General features: G+C 57.7%; 1 protein-coding gene across 1 annotated transcript; it reads right to left on the bottom strand.

The window, feature by feature from the left end:
* Window positions 1-512: 512 nt before the first annotated feature.
* RSPO1 (R-spondin 1) lies at window positions 513-20,691 on the bottom strand. Its single transcript, XM_037149204.2, has 6 exons — window positions 20,406-20,691; window positions 15,330-15,703; window positions 5,627-5,818; window positions 3,456-3,605; window positions 3,027-3,215; window positions 513-2,321 (listed from the first exon to the last, which is right to left on the bottom strand). Exons 2-6 carry the CDS (start codon window positions 15,421-15,423, stop codon window positions 2,134-2,136), a joined length of 813 nt encoding a protein of 270 aa, XP_037005099.2. The 5' UTR covers window positions 15,424-15,703; window positions 20,406-20,691; the 3' UTR covers window positions 513-2,133.
* Window positions 20,692-21,723: the final 1,032 nt, after the last annotated feature.

The following is a 21,723-nucleotide window of genomic DNA, read 5'->3' as shown; positions in this document are numbered from 1 at the left end:
TTCCCCTGGCTCTGAGAATACAGACCCAGCTCCAGGTGGCCTTTCTGAGGTGATCTCACCTCACTGGCCCCAGGCCTTCTAGCCATAGTGGCCTTCTTTCAGTACCTCGAACAACAAGCGCCAGCCACCACGGGACAGCCGCCTGTGCTACTCCCTCCATGTGGAGCTGTGCCGTCCGACACAGGAGCAGTCACCAGCCGCACCTGCCTGGTGAGCGCTTGAAGCGTGGCCAGTGCAACTGAAAAACTGAATCGTTAATGTTATTTCATTTTAATTAACTAAATTTAAAATGTAAAAACATTCGATTCAATATTGGCAGACTTAACTATTCTTGAAAGAACTTGAGTAAGGAAATCTACTTTTCAACTTTAATTTTTATGAAATCTAAATGTGGCTCAACTCTCTCTTCTCGGCCTTTTGGCTAAGATCAAGTATAAATATAGCTCAACACTTTCTGGTGAAAAGTCAGTGTCTAAAATAAGATATACTATAAAATTGCTTTACATGTCGAAGGCTTAGTTTGAAAAAACGTAAAAGATCTCATTAATAATCTTTCATATTGAGTACATGTGGAAAAGGTAACATTTTGCATATATTTCGCTGAATAGAAGATATAATCAAAATTAATTCCACTGGTGTCCCTTTACTCTTTAAACGTGGCTACTAGAAAAATTTAAATCACATCATTGGTTCGCATTGTATTTCTATTGGACGGCATTGGTCTAGAATTCCAGTCCTTCTCTTTCTCTTCACTCCTGCTGCTCGTCCGGAGCTTGGCTCAAACATCACCTGCTCTGAAAAGCAGGTGATAAATCTCCCTGAGATAAAGCCTTTTACATTCATTCCCTTTTATTCACCTGCACAGATATGCAGATGTCTGTCCTTAACTCCGCCCACTTGGAATTATACATGTACTCAGATGCGTGCTGGATTCTCGCCTACAACCCCCACCAGCCTCTAAGCTCCACGAGCCCAAGGCCATGTCTGGTTCCCCTCCAGAGACCTAATACTTAGTCCAGAGCTCGGTGCATGGATGGCTGGCTGACAGTGGACATTCTAAATGCCATGAGAGGTCCACAGTTCTGCCCGTGGGTCCACTGTCCCCAACTGTCTCAGAGAACCCGAGCACTCCCTTCCTCTAGGACTGCCACTGCAGCCCCTCGGAAGAGAGGTTCCACCTCTCCCAGGCGGGGAGTCTTCCTGCGGCTGACCAGCATCCATCCCTTCATCCTCAAAGGTAATTCGCGCAATGCTTCTCGAGCTTGACCGTGCGTGCCAGTCACCTGGAACCCTTTTAAAATGCAGGCTCTGCTTCGTCAGGCCTGGGATGGGACCTGAGATTCTCGTGTCTAACAAGCTGCCCAGGGACGATGTCAGCGGTGCCCCAGACCACACTCCGGGTGACAGGGAGATAGAGAAGTTGCTCCACCATGAGTATCCCCAAAGTTTTCTTCCTGCTCTGTCTGGGAGGCCAGTAGCGGGGGTCTCTTAAAATCCAGCCCTGTCCTTTCCCACTCCCAGGAATACCCCACCAATCCCTGTATCCTGAAAAAGAATGTGGTGCCTGGGGGCTACTGTGGTCATTTAGTTTTTGTTTTTAATTTGCAATAAACTTTTAAGCAGTTTTCAGAGTCAAAGCCGTCCTGGCGTGGGTCATGGGTGTGTAACAACTATCAAGTCACACAGCTGGAAAGTGGACCAATCCTCACGCTTTGGGTCCTGCCTGCCACTCTGGGCTCATCCTACCGGCTCTTCCAGAAGGCTCCACTCTGCGAAGTGTGGGCCTGGACGCTGGGAAACGCTCCCTTGGCCGCATCCCCGGCGGGGTGTCGCAGGCCGAGGGTGTGCAGCTGGGCCTCTTCCTGGAGGCGATGACTCCACCACCTTCCTGCCCTGTTCGTACCGCGATGTCTGGGGGACAGAAGTGTTTTCTGGTGGCTTCAAGTGTGTGCACGCACACATGAGTGCACACATGTTTGCATGTATATTGATTGCATGTTTGGATGTGGGGATCTGCATGTGTATCCGTGTGTCCATGTGCGTGTGCAGAGTGTGTGTACAGGTTGACCCCGGGCTCCAGTTCGATAAAGCTTTCATCACTCTCTGCGTGGGCCTGGAGGCTGAAGAATGTCCCTAGGTGGGCCCTGCAGATGTGAGTGGCCCCGCTGTCCCCTGCTGTTGCTGCTGCTGCTGCTGCTGCTGCTGCTGCTGCTTTCCCTTGCGCCTCCGAGAGCCGGTGCCCGCCTCCTTGCTCTCCTTCCTGCTGGCGTTCCTGTTGGCGTTCTCCCGCCGGCCCTGGCCACCCTTCCTCCTCTTCTGCCCTGCAACCCAACAGCAGGAAGATTCAACACAGAACCTCTTGCCACAAGCAGGGAGGCCCCAGGCATAGCCATGGGCCTGGGAGCAGGGTGGTGAGGAAGCTGGGCAGGGGGGGCTGGAAATGCTGCCTCTAGGCAGAGGGGGTTCCTTGAAGGCCTCCTCTGACCGTCAGCCACTTCAGAGGACCCTGTACCATGATGGGGGCTCCCAAGAGCCTTTTCATCCTCTACCTCTGGATAAACCACACACCCTTCTTTTCCTCATGTCTTCCTCAGACCTGGGGTCCCAATGGGCCAAGACATTTAGTTCAGTTTTTAGGACAGGCAGTTTGGCCCCACCCACCCTCTGCAGCCAGCTGCCACATCATTGCCAAAGGCAAGCTGAGTGACCTTGGTGAAATCACTACACCTCTCTGGTCTTCACACCCCCTTTCATGCCCTCATCTGACCATCTGCCAACATCCACTGGCTCAGAAGAAATGGAGGAACTGAAAGGACAGGGACCCAGACGTCTCCAGCTCCCACCATGCAGAGTTCTGGGTCTCCACCAGGACCCGGCACCGGTTTGCACCGCATGGGGCATTGACTTGGGGATGCCTCACTCAGCCCTGGCCTGAGACCCTCTCCGGGGCCACAGGCAGGAAGCAGAGGTGGCCAGATCTCTCGTGGCTGACCCCCAGCCCCGGGGAGGCAGAGGCTGCGGCTCACCCTCAGGACAGGGCGTCCTCCGCACCGTGCACCTCCGGATCTCTTTGGTGTCGGAACAGACGGCATGGTCACCCCCAGGGGCCTGGAGGACCCGTCGTGTCCGCTCCTCAGAGCCCCTCCGGAAACCACAGGTCTTTTTCTTCTTGGTGCAGGGCCCCCACGGGGACCACTCAGTCATTTCACATTGAGCTGGCAGGGAGGGAGAGAAGGAAGGGGGGAGGGTCACATCTCCTCCTCGGCCCAGAATGCCCCAGGGGCGCTCCTCCCACCTGCTCGCTACCTGGGGCTCAGGCCCAGAGGGCAGACGAGCCCTGGGAGAAACCCTGGAGGCTGGTCTGGGCAAGGTTTCTCTGGGCAGGTCCCCAGCCCACTCTCCCTGGCCTGCCCTCCTCCTGGGGGCCCCCTGCCCACAGCACCCACGTGACTCACGGGGGCTGCTGCACTCCATGGTGCCATTGGCCGCGGTGGAGCCGTCGGGACAGGTCAGGTAGCAGCGGCCCTTGTGCAGGTACAAGCTCTCCTGACACTTGGTGCAGAAGTTGTGGCTGAAACAGGCCTCGCAGTGCTCAATCTTGCATTCTGTGGAGAATAAATCTCCCTGAGATAAATTGCTGGGGAGAAAATCTCACCAGGGTGGGGGCCTCTGGCTCAGCCTGGAAGTGGACGCCTCCCCTTTCCCCATCCTGATGCCCACCATCCAGGCCCACCCACACTGAGAGCAGGACTGTCGTCCAGAGCTGTGATTACTGCAGAGAGGAGTCTTGGGACAGGACAGGGGTAGGGGGAGAAGGCCGAAGTGCCCATTCTTCAGGGCTGGCCGGGACTCACCAGGATCAGCCAATCCCAACCCAAACCCAATCCCGGGCCCTGGAACCCCAAGTGAGGCCCAAGAGAGTCAGTTTCAGAGGAGGAGGGCAGGGCCCTCTGGGGTTAGCAGGGGTGAGAGAGCAGGGTTCCTCTAGCACCACCCAGCCAGAGCTGAACTGAGGAAGACAGTGACCCCCTGCCCACGGATGGCTATGTGGTCCTCTCTTCCCTCACTGCTGGGCATCCACAAGACCCAAACCCTGGATCTCCTCCTGCCTGGGGCAGAAAGAATCAGCTCGGAGGAGGGGGAGGAAATCCCAGGGCAAATTCCTCCCTCTCTGCAAGGCCAAGGCCAGTTCCAGGAATCGCCTCGGTTGGACTCCTGGGTCCCTCCCCATGCCCTCCTGCCAGCTCTCCCTCCTCTGGAGAAAGGGGGGGAGGGGGAGTTCAGGGCTGGAGAAGCAGGCAGGGTCTTTCACAATCTCTCCCTTCCCAGACTGTGGGCGGGGCTAACTTCCTCCCAGCCTCTGGCACCTGGAGCCTGGGCGGCCAGTTTCCCAGGAGCTGGTGCAGCCAGGAACTCCCCACCCCAAATACCCTGAGGGCCAAGGGGGCAGCCCCAGGGGCCTACCTCCAACCTCGAAAGATTCCCACCCCCACTGAACCCTCTTAGCCTCTGTGGCTTATCTCAGCTTCCCCTCCCTCCCTCCTTCTCTCACGTTCTGATTCCCGGGTTTGGTTGCAGGTGGAATACAGTAAGAACAATAGCACCTACCATTTACTGAGTGCCAGACATGAAGGGCTTTACATATGCCTCCCACGCAAACCCCAGGGGTAAGAAGAACTGGTACTCCCATTTTAAAGATGAGATTTGGAAAGGTTACAACATGCCCAAAGTCACACAATGAACAAGTAGCTGAGTTGAGAGCACAAGCCGGGTTGGCCGAGTTGGGGTCCGTCGTACCCCTTCCAGCCTCGCTGTTAGCAGCTATAAAAAGAGAACCCTCGCTCAGGGTCCGTCTCTCTTCTGATATGCAAGCTGGAAATGCATTCTAGAGTCCAAGGCACTGAACAAATAGCGGGGAAGATTGGTTCTGTGCACTGGGGTGTGTTCACCATGTGTCCCCCAGCATGTCTCAGCTGAGATGGGGCGGAGGTGTGACAGCACGTGCCTTGAAGCCCTTGGAAACGTAGCTGGTGTGGGAGAAAGGAGCTGAGCGAGAAGACAGGAAGGCGGGGAGAGGGAGGGGCGGGCCGGCTGGGCCTGCGGGTCTCTGCAGTCCGTGGAGCCGGTGGTGGTTTTCAAGCAGAAGTGTGATGGGACAGTTGTGTGTCTCAGAAGCATCTTCCTGGCTGTGGTGTGGAGGGCGAGTTGAAGGGGACCAGAGGAGGGTCAGAGGGCAGATCGACAGGCTATTGCAATTGTCCAGGGGAGGTAGCAGGGAGGCCCGGGTACAACGATGGCAGAGAGGGCAGAAAGGAGATGGTGCAGGCATGCTTTAGTTATTGGGTGGATGGGTATAGCACCAACGAGGGGCCGGCTCTGAGGTCTGTGGCTTGGGGCACAGACTGACCTGCGGGGATAAAGGTTGGGTGCAGGCCTGGTGGGAGGAGATGCAGTTCTGATACCGACACACAGAGATGGAACTGCAGATGGGGTTGTCTGGGCAGCAACAACTGGATCTCCCCTTCTTGGAGTCCCCCTACACCTCCTGCTGGCCACCAATAGTTCCAAGCACCCTCCCCCAGGTCCAGGGTCTCTGGAGCCCTTCTCCAGCCCCGCCCACACTCACTGATGCACTTGTTCATGTCGGGGTTGCGGGCATCAAAGTATCCAGGAGGGCAGGACGGCAAGCAGACGCCCACCTGGCGGATGTCGTTCCTCTCCAGCAGGATGAACAGCTTGGGCGAGCACTTGAGGCAGCCGTTGACCTCAGAGCAGAGCTCACAGCCTTTGGCGCAGGCCTGGCTCCCCTCGGCACTGACTGCAGAGATGGAACCAGGGTGAGAAGGCAGCCATGGGAGAGACCTCAGGCTTTCCTCAGGCTTTCCCATCCTCCCACGAGGACGTGGAATGAGCAGATAGGACTTGCCTGCTGCAGAATGACTGTGCTTCTTAGAAAGCGCAGGCCAGGCTGGCAGCTCCCTGCTTTATACACCTCCCTGGGGTCCTCTCTCAGGGGAACGAGCACAGATGCCTGGAGCAAGAGCTCAGATCTGGAGGAAGCGCCTCCACTGCTCCGGGCATGACATGAGCTTGCCTTCCAGGCTCGCTTCGCTGTCCCAGAGAAGCCACTGAAGCCGTAACCTTCCTCGAACTTACCTCTACCCTCTCCAAAGGAAAAAGGGCTTTTTATCCTTGAAAAAGTTTTAAGGACAAGAAGGATGATGGGTTACAACTGCCAGAGAAAAACATCACCTGCCCAGAGACAAGAAGACAACGGGAATGTCTGTGTCTAGAACAGTGGTTTCAACCAGAGGCGACAGTGCTCCCCAGGGGACATTTGGCGATGCCTGGAGACAAGTTTATTGTAACACTGGAGAAGGGGGTTGCTGCTGGCACCTACGGGAGAGAGGCCAGAGCTGCCGCTAAACAGCCCACAGCGCCGGGGGCGGCCCCTACAACAAATGATCTGGTTCGTATGGCAGCGGTGCTGGGGCTGAGCGACCCCGGCCTGGAACCGTCCTTTGCGGCAGTGTGATCACCAGCCCACTGCAGACCTCCGACCGAGTTTCCTCATCCACGTGTTCAACCAGCGCTCGCCAAGCCCCTCCCGGTGCCACGTGCAGCGTGAGGGCAGGGGACCTGGAGGCAGAGACACCTTAGCCTGCAGCCATCTTTCGGGGGTGCAGACAGCCCCGCCAGCAGGCAAATGCTGACAGCCACACGGTGACAGCCCCAAGACCAAGAAGCAGTGGACCCAAAAAGAAGAGAGGGAGGAAGCAACACAGGAGGTGCCATTGGAGCCAACTCTTGAGGAATGAGTAGATTTGTCCACTAGAAAGTAGAGACAAGGGCTCTCTGGGAGCAGCACTGCAGAGGTATAAAAACCCGAGAGGAATAGCAGGTGATTGCGGGTGCAGAGGAGTGGGGCGGGGAATGGTAAAAGACAAGGAGTCCCACTGTAAGGGCCTTTCATGTCATGCTAAGGAACTTGCACTTGATCCTGCCAGGCAGCGTTTCCCAAAGAGCATTCCTCGGGACGTGATTCCCTGAAATGTTCACAGGGGCCACCGTGTCAGGTAAGACCAAGAACCCCTGGGTCCAACAAGTCTAAACGAGATTCTCTATAGCAAGAAGGGGAGAGAGAGTGCTGCGTTTCCCAGACATTTTGCAGAGGTTTGGGGGGGGGGACCTTTCTCAGAGCTCATTAGACAATACAGAGCCAATGGCAAATTTTAAGCGGGAGCAAGACCTGCTCTGAATGGCAGCCTGGGTGAAGACCGGAGACGGAAGGGCCACTTGGGAAGAAGCTGACCGGATCATCCAGGTGAGAAGGATGAGAGTCTTAACTGAAATTTGGTTCAGAGATGCTGAGGCAGCACAGTCAGCAGGCCCCAGCGACCAACAGGAGGAGGAGGAAGAGTCTGGGAAGAGTCCCAGTATTCGGGCCCGAGGTGCCCAGGCCCCGCGGGGCCAGTCCCTACAGGAGGCCCACGGGAAGCGGAGCACGTGGGGAAGGAAGGAGAGTAGTTATGAGTCACTGAGGAGGAGCCAGGTGGCGAGGAGCTGCGGGTGCAGGCTGCAGACTGAGAGCTGGGTGACGGAGAACGGAGACGGCAGGAGGTCCTGCAGCCCCAGAACTCAGGCTTCGGAGTCGGCTGGACCTGGAGCCCACCATCCCCCAGACTGTCACCCTGCAACTGGGGTGCCTGGCTTCCCACTCCAGAAAAAGGGACACGCGGAGACCCCCTTGGGAGGGCCATGAGGAGCAGCCTCTGCTCCAGGGATGAGTCCCGATATCACAACAGGAGAGGAGGAAGACTTAGGAGGAAGAGGAGAAGAACGAACACAACGATAACCACAACAACAATACCCGTAATCATCGTAACGGCCGCACGTCACACAGAAGGTTGACGTTCGGCGGCTTCAGGAGCCTTAACTCTTTAATCCCTACAACCCATGAGGTGGGCACTGTGATTTTCTTTCAAATCCTCGTTTTCACTGCTGAGGAAATGAAGGAGTTGCGTCGCTTGAACAAGGCTTCACAGCCAGCACAAGCTCCAGGCAGAGGGCGGGGAGTCTGCGGAGGCCAGTGGGGGACAACACGAGGCGACGCGGAGACTGAAAGTGTGACTGGGCTGGTTTTTAAATGTACCTGTATCGAGTCCGTGCTTTTTACTTAATCAAAAAATTAACAAGGCTACTATTGTTCTTGTTGGTTTAGTTATTATGAGAGCGAAAATACTTCGAATGCTGTACTGGATTCATGAGAGAGCCCTCAGGGTTCCTTTTCCACTTTGGGCCTTTATTCAGCTATATTACAAATTAATTACACCACCAGAGACATTCGGTACCATTTCTACCTCAAATACATTAAATCCTCAACTACTCAAGGTTTTTATTTAATTCATTGTTGAAATGACTGCTCCCTCTAGGGTTCTGCCTTGGTTTCAATACCTGAAGTCATTCAGGGGTCTCACGTGCAGCCTCTACGGCCAGGTCTCCGCACTCGCTCACCCCTTCCTTACCAGTGTTGTGAAGAATGGGTTTGCAGAAGGCCCGCTCAGAACCCCGCTGCCCACCTCCCATTCCAACAACAATGGGTCCCCTGAGTGAACCTTCAGACCGATCAGTGACACGGCAAGAAAAAGTGCCCACGCGAGGATCTGAAAGGCAATGAGGAATCACTGTGGGCTTTCAGGAAAGGGACATGATCTGGGTTCCGTTTCAGAAAGATGACTCTGTAGTGTGCAGGGAGGGTTGTAGGAGGGCAAAACCGGAGGTTGGAAGACTGACTCCCCGGTCCAAAGGCATGGAGCTGAACCAAGAGGATGGAAGGGAGGAGGCACACGTTAAGTATTCAGGTGGTAGAATCAATGAGATTGGGAGGTGTCGGGGGCAGCACAAGCTGAGGGTGACTTGGAGGTGTCGGGCTTGGGTGACGAGGTAGCTGTCGGGTCTTCACCAAGGGAGGGACCACAGGAGGAAGAGCAGGTCTGGGGGAGGAAACGATGAGGAGCAGAGTTCAGACGGGACCACAACCCCCCCTGATGTTGTGGTTCCTTTGGGAGACCCAGAGGCGCTTGAACCTGTGCTCTGGTTTCTCAAGGGAAACACTTTGGCTGGAGATCGAGCCATGGAGTCCTTCAACTGTGAAGAGTCATCGAAGGCACGGAGGTCCGCAGGGTGGCAAGGAGAGTGGGTACGGGCAGCGAGGAGGAGAGAAGGACATTTAAGAGAAGGACAGGAAAGTAAGGGGTAGCTTAGAGGCCAACAAGGGGCAACCGGGCAGGTAGGGGCACTTCAAAGCATGTCGCATCATGGAAGCCAAGAGAAGAGCACATTCCACAGAGGAGGGAGGCATCACACGCCCAAAACTGCCGAGGTGTCACGTAGAGAACAGTAACAAACAGGCTGCTGTTGCCTCGGGCGGGGATGGAGAGCAGGGGGCTGTGGCTGAGGAAGGTGGGGAAGGAGAGCCACCTTATTTCGAGAAGCTGGCTGGGGACAGGGAAGGAACTCGGGATCCATCACTGGGGTCAAAGCCTGGGAGTGGAAGACATCCGGGGGCAGGGGCTGTGCAGCTGGAAAAGATGGCCAAGGGCAAGGCCTGGGCAGTGCTCGCGGTCAGCGGGCAAGCAGAGGAAGAGGGGCGCAGAGAGAAACTGGATCGGAGTCACTGGAGCGGTGGGAGGAGACTGAGAGCGAGGGGGGCTGGAAGCCGAATTGAAAAGGGAGAGAGGGCAGGGACCTGGGCTGGGAGGAGGCCATGGTCGGTGAGCTCTCGGGGGAATCTAAGGAGCTTTGCATCAGGAGGTGGCCTTGAGAAGGGAAGCTTTGGTGGCGTGGTGGGGAGGAGAGCCAAACCACAGTGGGACGAAGAGTGAGTGGAAGGGCTGGAGCGGGGTGCCAAGCCAGGAGAGGGGCGGGCAGTCAGAGAACATAGAGAGGGAGGGGGAAGAGACCAGCTGGGAGTGGCGCTGTGATCTCAAGACACAGAGGCAGGCTGAAGGCCCAAGGACAAGGGAGGGTCAAGTTATAGAGCTCGGGTGGAAAAATTGGCCTTGAGGCTTAAGGCCAGGGTGAGGGACAAGGGATGAGAGAGTTGAGCTCCATGAGGTTTGGGGCTCAACAAGGAGTTGAGGGGTTCATTGACAGGCAGGGGTCAGCTGAATGAGGAAAAAGATGCTCATCAAGGGGGTAGGAACCAAAAGGTGTCCTCAGCCTAGCCAGGCAAGAGTGGGCAGGGAGGGGGCAGAGAGCCAGGGGATGCAGGGCTCTGCGTGTGTTGGGGGTGTTGCATAATGATGCAAAGGGAAAAGCCAAAGCCCATTCATTCTGTAGCCTTTTATTGCACACCTAACACATGCCCAGAGCTGCTAGGAGCCGGGAGTGTGGAGGTGTAGCAACAAAAACCCACCCAGGAATGTGGGAAACAGGGTTGGCTGTGCACTGTGGTGAAAGGAGGAGCAATGGAGGGCACTCCCTTCCCCAGCCGGTTAGGTGAAGAGGGTGTGCCAGGCGGGAGGAAGGGCCCGTGCAAAGGCTCCGAGGCACTGACCGTCCTAGAGTGTTCACAGGATTGAAAGAGGGCTTTATTCTATTGGCAAGGACAGGGTCCACAGAAGGGCATGGTCGGAGTCCCTGGGACAGGCTCCCTCCAGCTCCTGTGCCTGTGAGGGGGTGGGAGGGAGAGGAGCAGCCCGGCGGGGCAGCAGCCTGCCCAAAGAGGCTGGGTGGGCTCAGTGGAGGGGGGCTCAGAGGGGAGGCAGCACCTTCCTTCCAACTTCTTCACAAGGCCCCCCGACACGGCTCTGCTCTTCCCACCACGCCCCTTCCCACGCTGCTCCCGAGCGCTCACTGAGTCAGGGAGGCAAGGCTGCGCCCTCCTCCATTTCTCTGCTGCTTCTCCTCCTTCACCTTTGCCCGAAACCCTTCAAGTTGATGTCCCTATAATCAGCTCCCCTGCCGCCTCCCCGAAGAATGGCATGTGTTCCCCCAGTCATCCATCTTTCTAAAACCACAACTGGGGGTGTCTCACCCCTCAACAGCTTCCTATGCCTGCAGAACTGAGACTCAGCGCCCCCACCTCTCCTAAAAAGCTTCCTGGAGCTGATCCCACCTGCCTCAGCTCTCAACACTATCCCTAAGCAATATGGAACTATTTTCGTTTCTCTGGGCACATCACACTACTTTACACCTCTTGCCTGTGTGCAAGTTGGTCCTTCTGCCTGGGACACGCTGTGCCTCCTCCAGAGCCTGACTCCTTCAAGCCTCAAAACTAAAGTCACCTCCCCCAGGAGGTCTCTCCTGATATCGCCCCCTGCAAACCGGATGGAATATTTCACTCTGTCCCCACATCCCAAATACTTGCATCCATTGTAGTAGACGTCACCATGTGTTGCTATCATTTCTGAATGTCTTTTTTCCCACTCGAAAGAGCTTCGGAGGGCGGAACCTGTCTTACTTCTGAATGGGAGCTCAGTGAGAGGATGAGGGTCCCCCGCATTTAGGTCTGAGGATGTGGCGAGTGGGACAGAGGCTCAGGGAGGCGGGGACATGAATGTCGCACACCGAGTGTTTGACAGAGTGTGGGGGGAGGAACTGGATGGGAATGAGGGCTCGGGGTGGCTTGGATGAAGGTCAGTGAGGGGTGGAGAGGAACTCGCAGCGACCCAGAGGAGGAATGACCTTGGATATCGGTTCAGTAAGAGACCTGAGTGAAGTTGGTGGGGGTAGGAGGTGACAGGGAACAGGGGCTTCAGTGAGCGGGTAGGCAAGGGCCCTTCTCAGCCCTCACACTCTCCCAGGAGACACGTCTATCCCTGGAGCCCAAGGTCATCCGGCATGCCTCCCTGGGAAGATGAGCATCCTTTAACTCAACTGGGAGCTTCGTTTAGACCACTTCTTCTCACCTGGGCCCAGGTACGTTTGAACTGACCTGTTTGCCTCCCACCTCCAGCCACAGCCCCTCGCCCTGTCCTGCAGCTGCACCTGCTGCTCCTCTGATTAAAGCCCCTCAGTGGCTCCTCGCTACCCACAGCTCAAGTCAGGTCAAGGGCAGACTCCTCGGTGGGTGAGTACCAATCGCTCCACCGCCTGACCTCCGCCCGCCCCTGAAGCGTCATCTCCCCAGACTCTCCCTCGGCCTCCGTGCTCGGTCCTGAGGGGCGTTGGGCTGTTTGTTTCAACACCACACCCTCGTTTTTAATAGAGAAGATCCTCTGTGTGTGAGACAGATACGAGCACAGCTGCCCCCGTTGAAACCCTAGGGCTCCCCAGATCTCCTCTCAGAAACCGTTTCTCTATCTACGAGTCCTCGCTGCCCCCCACTTCCAGAGCAAACCCTCTCTTCCTCTCCGAACTCCACACCTGTGGCCGTGCTGGCTCACCCTCACCCAGTCCCCACTCCCTTGCCAGCGGTCACCGACTGATCCCTAAAATCACAGCTCAGGAGGTGCTGGCTCTGGACCCTCCCTGCCCCCCTTTCATTCTATTGTAGCATCGAGAGACGAGACTGAAGTCGCCCTTCACCTCCTCTAGACACTTCCTAAGGTTCGTTTCTGTGACCCAGAGCCAGGCTCTGCAGGTTCCACAGGGACGTTTGTGAAATGACCCCAGGAGTGAATGGGCCTTCAGTGGGGGGAGAAGAACTCTACACATGGCCAGGGCGGGACGGGCCAAAAGCTCCAGATGGGAGTGGGGCGGGGGGAAAGGACGAAAGGGGGACCCTCTGGAGCGGTCAGGAAAGGAATGGGGCTTCATGGGGACAGAACTGAGTGAAGAGGCCCAGGAATCTGATAGGGGAAGAGTCTCAGCAAGGGGAGGGGGCCCTCGATGTGTGGGATGGTAAGGGAATAAGGGCCCGGTGACGAGCAGGACATCCAGGTGGGAAGGGGGTCAGGACAGAGTGAAGGTGAGTGAGCAGGAGGCTCAGGGCTGGGACGCGTCCTCAGTGAGCGGAAGAGCGGAAGGACGCCAGGCCGGGGCTTCTAACTCACAGCTGGAGAATTCCTCGCTCGACGTCTGCCCCTCCCTGCAGGGAGACCATCGCTCATGCCCCAAATCAGCCATTTCGGGGCTTAAAACCAGTGTGTGGCTCCAGACCAGAGCTGCATCAGGTGGCATTTGGTGGCTCCACCGTCACATGGTTGCAGGGTGTGGGACACAGTCCACAGACCTGAGGCTCACTCATAGGCACAGCAAGCCTCTTGCTGCCCCACAGTCCGCCCAGCGTCCCTCCATGTGGGTGGTGGCAGCACCCACACGCAGATGTCTGGCTCCTCTTTCTCCCCCCTGCCCCCACTTCCCTGGGGACCCCAGGGCAAAATGGTCCACGCATTGCTTATATGACAACATGCCTCCTGGAGTCAATACGAAGCTTGGTGTTGCACACAGGTTTCGCTCCATGTAACACATCGTCTCACGCAAGCCGCACTACATTCCTCCACCGCGCCGCTTGCAGGCCTACAGGTGTTCTCTTAGCACTGCTGCCTAGCAACACCCTGTCCCCCTCTGAGCACGCATCCCTCTTGGACCCTCCCTGGCCCCAAGCCTTCCCCCTCACCTTATCCCGTCCTCGAATCTCACCACCAAGAGTGTCTGTCCCTCACACCACTTGGTAATCAAAGCCAGGCTCCTGCTGCGCAGGCTGTGGGATACGGCTGTGTGGAAAGTGTCACAGTTGCTGTTTTCAATTGGTCATGGCTGGGCCAGGCCCTTTCTGATGGCCAGGCCAGTACTTTTTTTTTAGTACAAAGTTTAGAACAACAACAGGTCTTCTGCCCCCTGGTTTAGGTGGGTGTGCGGCTCTGCCCAGGTCGGGGACCCCGTGGTCACCAGCGCACGTCGCACGAGCACGAGTGGCTGCACTCAGACACTTTCTCGCATCGGAAACAGAGGAGACACCGGGAACCGCTGAACTGCCTCTGGCCCTCGGAGTCCAAAACACTGGCTGTGACAGAGGCGGCGGGCGGAGAAATGAAGCCTCACTGCTGATTGAACCTAAACCGTCTCTAATCGTCTGTTAAGCCAGGGATTTTCAGCTTCACCAGTTCTCTGCGCTTCTGTCCCTGGACTGGGCTCTGCCCTTGGCCACTCCTGTGGAGACCCAACCAAACTCCGCTGCCTTCCAACCTTTACTGGCAGCCTCAGTGTCTGCCAGACTCAAAAGGGAAGCAGGAAGGGCGGCCGGGCCAGGGGTCAGAGGGCCTGCCTGCCCATGGGCGGGGTGTCTCTGATGGGGGCTGTTGAAAGACAGGCCCGGGCTTGAGCCCCAGGTCTGTGACACAGGCTCCATCGCACTCCTGACCCTGGCCTCTCACGTGCGGGGGCCACTCCCACAACGTAACGGGCAGGTAGGGAACCCCCATCGCTGGAGACACTGAGCAGAGGCTAGAGGATGGGAGCGCCTAGAACAGGGCTCTGTGAGGGACAGCGAGGGCAGTGGGGACAGGTTCAGGTTGAACTCCATCGAGCTCTGTTTTCCAGAAGACTCGGCTCACGGGAAGCAGAGACCTGGGTTCCAATGCTGACTGTGTGTCCTTAGGCCTGTTGTCTCCTCCCCTATTGTAGCCTCAGTTTCCCCATCTATACAATGATGCATTTATTTTCTTTTCAGCTCCGAGAACGCTTTCTGCCAGTGATATCTTATGCGGGATCTAACAGAAAGTCAGAAGGAGCGAAGTCGCCCTGACTGGAAGGGGGACGGCACCTAACGCCTGCCCCCCTGCCTCCCCTTCACCCCCCAGGGCAACTCCTTGACTCCCACTGGGCAGGGTTAAAGGCCACAGGAGTGGAGAGGCTCATGATCTTCCAGCGCCACCGTGCCTGCCCTTGATCTGGGCGGGGAAAGCTGTGGCCCACCACCCAGCTGGGCAGAGTTCCTGACCCAAAGGGTTGAGGGGCTACACTTCAGCCACCACTGAAAGAAAGGGCGCTGAAATGTCAGGGCGGGGGAACCAAGCACCCAGGAGTCGGGGCCCAGGGATCATTTCCATGGATACCACACACAGCTGGTGTTACGTCAAAGGGCGTAATCCACACACTGGATCCTCACAAGAGAAGGGTCAAGAAAGCAGAGTCTAGAAAGCAGAGTCTACCAAGGGGAAAATAGACCAAGTGAGTAATCTACAGAGTGGGCAGTCTCAACAAACTAATCCACAAACTGGATAATCTACACGCAGGATCATCTACTGAGTAATCTACACAAGTAGAAATCGGCCATGGTCACCACAGAATGAAGCCACCAAAAGCCCTAGGGTCCCCCAGTGCCCCCCCCACCTCGCCCACGGCTCCAGGGCCCTCCACGGTCGGCCGCGCCCATTACTCACTCCGCCTCTGTCTCTTCCCCTTGGTCCCCCGGCTCCCAGCAGTGAGGTGCATCCAGCTCAGAACCAGGGCCACCACGCACAGCCCAAGCCGCATAGTCACTCGCCAGCTCGGGGCCCCTGGTAGGAGGGGGGTCTCTGGGGCTATGGATGGCGCAGGGCTCTTGTTAACGCCCCCAAGGCCGGGTCAGCAGCAGGAGGCCCAGGCCCAGGCTGTGCCCCAAATCCACCATGATCTCAGCGGGGAGCAGAGAAGGGTGTGGGGAGCCCCCTTCTCCATCAGCCCGTGGGGAGGTCCAGAGAGCTTTCCTCAGAGCCACCTGGAGTGTCACCCGGGAGAACTTGTCACTTCAGCAGGGACACCTCCAAAACCCAACCTGTTGGGGGAGGAGAGAGAAGGGTTAATTCTGGGGTACCAAGGGGCCCACAACCCATGCCTCCTACACTCCCATGCAGCCTCCTACCCAGGAGCCTATGAGAGTTCAGGATGTTGCCCATCTGAACAACCCGATGGGAGAAATCCGCCCCCTTTCCCACCCTGCAGAAGAATTCCCTGGGACGAGAGCTGGCGACCCAAGCAGCTGGAGCCTGGCGGACCCACACAGCACTGAACTTGTGGACACTGGGGACCAGCCGGCTCCCCTTGCCCATTATTGGCCAGTTCTAACCGAAAGGCTTTCTTCAGGTCTGCCCTAAAGACCTCAGGTTGCAGAAACCTCGAGTCTCTTGAAGGGGAGCTCTCTGTCCTCCTGTGAGGGACCCCTCAGCTTTCTTTGCCTAGCATTGTGTCACCCCCTGTGCCTGTCACCTGTCTGGAGCCAGAACAGCGGCCCCTGACGAGCAGGCAGTCTCTGTGCAGCCCTCCAGGCTTGGCGGGAGGGAAGGAAATGAGCCCCCCCCCCGCCCCCCCCACAGAAACTCTGACACAGCAGGCCCTGCGGGCCTGGCCTTTGTGAAGGGATAAAAGAGGCAGCTACGCCAGCCCCAGGCAGAGACACAGAGAATGGGGATAATCCCTCAGCCCGGTGAGAGCCAGGTCTCCGACCGCTGGCCTGGTGTTGGGGGCAGGGGGAGCTGGTCCCTCCCCAGCAAAATGTGTCTGGGAAGTTGGAGCCCAACCTGGGAGTCAGAGGACAAAACCCCACTGCGCACTCACAGGAACACACGCTTTCAACGCACAGCAGACAAGGGCCCACGAGTGTCTGCACGCGTGGTTGGGGGTGGCTGCACACCCGCCCACGCCACCCACGGACAGGAGACACTCCTGGAAACAAGGAGCCTGCGGGAAGCTTCGTGGATGTCGGAGAAGAGTCACCCTCTCAAACACTGAATTAGAGGCCTCCGGACAAGTCACTTGGCCTCTCTGAACCTCAGTCTCCTCATCTATAAAATGGGGATAGTTACGTCTATTTCATAGGCTTGCTCTGAGAGTTGGCCGTATTTTCGGCTTATAAAACATGAGGAATCTGAATGCTGGAGTGTCCCTCCCAGCCCCTGCCCCCATTCTCTCCCCCTTTGCCTCTCAGGAAGGCCCCAGGGGAGTCCACCTGCCCGGGAGATAAATCATTATCCCACAGGAGAGCTTAGCACCTCCCTCTTCAGCCTCTCCCACCAGCTTTGAAGGCCAGACACACTCAAGTGGTTAAGCTGCCTGTGAGAAGTGTTTATACAAGGCTGATGAATCCCACCTGCTGCTGTGGCCCGCAGCCCCCAATGTCCTGTCGGCTGCCAGCCCCCACCTGCACCTCCAGTACTCCCGTACGACCTTCCAAAGCCTTCCTGCCCCCCAGCCCCCACTGCCCACTTCCATCACCTTCAGTTTACCAAAGTGGGGTCTTCAGCCCCAAGTATATCGTCACAGAGGAAGGCCACGGAGCATGATGGTCAAGGGCATACACTTCAGAGTCAGACTGTCTGGCTTCAAATCTTGGCTCTCCTGCTCATTGGCTGTTACCTTGGGCTAGTTGCTTAGTTAGTCTGAGCCTCAGTTTCCTTATCTGCAAGAAGGTGGTTGCTTTTTTATGGCTTAAATGAGTTGATATACGAAACTGCTTAGAATGTGCCTGGCACATAGTGAGAACTCGATAATATTTGTTACATTTTCTATGACCAAGTCTTCATTTTGTGTCTACATTCCAGTGGTCATCTAAGAAGCAACAGACACAGCTTTTGCCTCCTCTGGATACATATCTTAACACTGAGCACTGTTAGATAATTTCCATATTTGCATCTATCCCTGTCGTTGAGCATCTTGGCCCCAAAGTGATCACTTGTAGTGAGGGGTTAACCTTTAACTGCAGCATTTCTCAAACTGAAGTCTGAGGACCCCAGGCGGGTACAGACCCTGGAGGAGGAGAACACAGCAGACACACCCGGTGCTAAATGGTGTTAAATCCTGCATCTGCAAGGCCCTGGCCAGGTAACTCAGTTGGTTAGGGTGCTGCCCCAATATGCCAAGGTTGTGGGTTCCATCTCGGGTCAGGGAAGACAAGAACCAACCAATGGCCCTGGCTGGTGTGGCTCAGTGGACTGAGCACGGGCCTGTGAACTGAAGGGTCGCCAGTTCTATTCCCAGTCAGGGCACATGCCTGGGTTGTGGGCCAGGTCCCTGGTGCGGGGTGTGTGAGGGGCAACCACACATTGATGTTTCTTCTCTCCCTCTCTTTCTCCCTCCTTTCCCCTCTCTCTAAAAATAAATAAACAAATAAAATTGAAAAAAACATACAGAAACAAAGAATCAATGAATGCATGCATAAGTGGAACAAGTGGATGTTTCTCTCTCTTTCCCTTCCTCACTCTCTAAAAATCCATTTTAAACATATCCTGGGTCTTTGAGACTTTCTTTCTTTGGTCTCCCTGTGGGATTAGTACCCGTGGGGTCCTCAGTGCAGAGAAGGACGCCTAGGGATCTCTGCACTCCCCCGTGTCTGCCCCGCGTGGAGCCTGACACTCCAGGGGTAGAGCTCAGCAAAAGTTAGCTGCCTCCCTCTGCCTCCGTCTGCCTTCCCCTAAATTCTCCAGCCCCGCCCCCCGTCCTCCCAGATCTTAGCTTTCAGCCCAGCTCCGGTCACGCCCACCCAGGTCTGGCCACTGAGGATCTTCCGCGGCCCGTTCCCACCTGCATCACCATCACTCCAGGATCTCGGCTGGGAAACGGGGAGGAGGCTCCAGATCGGAATTTCACTGGAGCAAGTGACACTGGCCTCTGTCACCCATCACTAGATGGGAAGTGTTTCAAGCACTTAAAAAAATACATACAGCATCGACCGTGGAAAGGACATAAGAATCCATTGTGCCAGGGTTACAAGCAACAAGTAGGAAGGAAGCTGAGTGAGGAGACGGCGCGGAGGGCTTGCTTCTGAGTGGCCGCCTCATTTCCACTCGCTCCTCTGCCTGATCTCCCCCGCCCCTCGGGCTACACGGCGCTCCCTACACATCCAACAGTTCGCCGTTCGGAGGCCCGTTACTCTGCACAGGCAGAGCCAGTCATGGGAACTGCTGGCAGCGATCAAGGTCTCGGGCGTTCAGGGGCGAAGAAGAGCCTCCGGCCTCTGCCAGGGTGGGAGTGAGGGGTTCGCCTTCACCATGAACCTGCACCGCCTGCTTCGTGCTGGGCCCTCATTCACTCCTCAGGGAGGAAAGTGAAGTTCTCCCCATGTCACTGGCACTGAGAGGTTACGGGTCTTGTGGTTACAGACCACTTCTTCAGTGATTCTCCCCCCCCCCCCAACCAGGGATCTGGGGGAGGGGCAAGGGACGAGGAGCTGTGGGTGGGGGTGGGCACGCCCTGGTTTGGGGACTAGACTCAGGGAGGGGAGGAAGGGTCTGGAGACAGAGGCTGACCCAGGACGGCGACTGAGGAGACAGGACTCACGTGCTAGGTGGCCTGGGAAGGGGCAGGACCAGAGCTAGGGAGGGGGACACAGCTGGAGGCGGAGTGGAGGCGGGGACTCAGTCCCCCTAGAGGGCTGGAATACCTTTCACCTTCTTGCCTGCAACGCTATCAGGATAAATTGGTATTCTGTCTGGGGCGGGACACAGACCCAAAAATGTAAACCATCCACATCATTTCTCATTAGCCCTCCCCAAGACTCGCTGGGGGGTGGGGAGCTTTGGCTGCAGAGTGGGCTGCCCAGGCGGGGACAGAGGAACTGCTGGGCGGAGGGGAGGGACCAAGGACGCGCCTGTCCGACCTGTCGGGATTAGAGTGTCCCCAGAGCTGGGTCAGGCTCTGCTCCCCCTCCCCCGCCCCCACCCCAGCTCGTCCCCCAAAACTGAGGGGCAGAGGGGAAAGCTGCTTCTCATCCCTCCATCGCTGCTCCGAGCGTGTAAATTCTTCCCTCCCACCATCCAGGAGACGCCTGGCAGGTGCAGGGAGAGGGGCGGTGGACCCGAAGTCCCCCTGACTGCCCCCCCAAATCCAAGCGTGCTCCCCAAGTCCAGAGACTGATTTCATAAGAAAACTCCTGCACCCAAGTGCGCGCCCCAGGATCCGCCCTTGCCCTCCTGGGAGCCGAGAGCGAACAGCCCCCACCTCTCCCCACCAAGCAACGCCATCCGAGCGCTGGCGCTCGCCCCTGCGGGCCACTGAGCCGCCCCACCGCTGGTGGAAGGGGCCGCCCCGCACGCCGCCTGCCACGTCGGACCCTGCCCGAGCCGCGGGACTGGGGTGCGGGTAACCCGGGGCCGTGGGACTCGGGGGAACCCGAGGTGACGAGACCAGGAATCGGAGGCTCCGGATGAGGGTGGTGTTGAACGGGGTGGCGGACTCGGGGCGTTCAGAACTGCGAGTGAAGACCATCAGTGGGTTTGCGGGGTTGAGGGGAACCCGAGGCAGCAGCCGGGAGGGGGCTGCCCCCTGGCTTGAGGGATGACGCGGGCTAGGGGCAGCGGGGCTTGCGGGAGGGGCTCCAAGAGGCGCCCTCTCCGGCCCGAGCGGTCAGAGTCCTCCTCTCGCTGTCTGCCCCCCGCAACTCAGCCCGGCCGAGCCCCGACGCAAGGGCCCGCAGCGCCCCAGGTCCTGGGGAAGGGGGCGCCAGGGAGGAGGGAAGGGCACCTAAGGGGGGCGGGGGGACTCACCTCCGCTCTGCCAGCCGCGGCGGGGGCAGACCCGGGACGGGCGAGGGAGCGGCCGCTCACCCGCCCGCCGCAGGATTGTCCTGGGCGCTGGGCTCTCCCGCGCTCCGCCCGCTGGTTCCCAAGTTGCTCAATCTGCCAGCGGCTCACGCCCTCCGGGGCCAGAGCCCCACCCGGCACATCGGTCCTCTGGGGCGGCTCGGGCCGGCCCTCGCTCTCCCCGGTGCCCCGCTCGGCCGTCCGCTCCTCGCTCTCCGCCCGGCGCTCGTGCTCCCCGTCGCGCCTCCGTTCGGCGGTAGCTCCCAGCCCGGAGAAGGGCCAGTCCTCCGCTCGCACGAGGGAGGGAATCCCCCCCTTTGCAGTCCCACCCCCGGGCCGGCCCCCCTTCCCGGGATCCGCAGCAAAAAACGGACTGGAGCGCCAGGCCCGGGAGTCCGTAGCCCCCTCCCGCCCACCCTTTGCCCGCAGCCAGGGCGCAGCGCTCCGAGCGCAGGGCTGGCAGCCGCACGCGTGCTCCGGACGCTGGCGCAGACCCTCCGCTCTCGCTCCGCCCCTCCCCGCCGGCAACCCGCGGGTTTCACGCGCCAGAGCCCGGGCTGCAGGTCCAGGCACCCCGGGGTCGGAACAGGGCCGAACAGTCTTTCGAAACCTCAGTTTCCCTATCGAGATCAGGAAAGTGACGTGGAACAAGCTCAACAGGGTCTGTCGTCCCGGCCACGCCCTCCTCGTCTCCAGGTCGAGTCTCCAGAGCATCTTCCCAGTTCAGAGAAAACAAGAGGCTGCACGACCCTGGGACCCAGGTGAGGGCATTTCCACACGAAACTGGTGTAGGAGAGTGAGGGAGACTTTGGAATAAAACCTAGATTCAAATCCCTGTTTCATCACTTAGCAGCTGTGTGGTGGGGCTGAAGTTACTCAACCTCTCTGAGCCTCAGGGCTGTCATCTGTTCTGAGGGTTCAATGAAATAAAGGATTCGACCGTCTGGTAAAGGGTAGGGGCTCTACAAATGTTCGTGGAATGCGTCCCAAGGGGCCACAGACACCTGCAGTGACCCCCAGATGATGTCGGAGTCCAGCCTGAGGAAGGGAGGCAGAAAGACTCACCCTGCCAGTGACACCCAGCCGTTCTCCGGCTTAATTTTAGACGGCGTGTAGGAACAAGGGCACAGACCGTCGTTAACAGGGGTTAAGTTAGAGCGTTGAAAAACTGCACTGATTGGGGCTGGGGGTGGGGGTGGGTAATGAAGACAGGCTGTGGAATCAATCTCCTGCTCGGGAGAGGAGGGGGCAGCCCTGACTATGGAGAAAAGAGCACACAGTC

The sequence above is a fragment of the Artibeus jamaicensis genome, unplaced genomic scaffold, assembly GCF_021234435.1.
Source record: "Artibeus jamaicensis isolate MK-2021 breed Jamaican fruit bat unplaced genomic scaffold, CSHL_Jam_final scaffold_847, whole genome shotgun sequence".
In the NCBI taxonomy this organism is placed as follows: domain Eukaryota; kingdom Metazoa; phylum Chordata; class Mammalia; order Chiroptera; family Phyllostomidae; genus Artibeus; species Artibeus jamaicensis.
The sequence above is the reverse complement of the archived record's forward strand: the minus strand, read 5'-3'. Positions and strand labels throughout refer to the sequence as shown.

Excerpts from the sequence above, each read along its gene's own strand:
- RSPO1 (XM_037149204.2), bottom strand. The coding sequence starts at position 15,423 with ATGCGGCTTGGGCTGTGCGTGGTGGCCCTGGTTCTGAGCTGGATGCAC. Across the intron at positions 3,606-5,626 it reads CGACATGAACAAGTGCATCA|AATGCAAGATTGAGCACTGC; the intron begins GTGAGTGTGGGC and ends TATTCTCCACAG. Across the intron at positions 2,322-3,026 it reads GAGGACGCCCTGTCCTGAGG|GGCAGAAGAGGAGGAAGGGT; the intron begins GTGAGCCGCAGC and ends GTTGGGTTGCAG.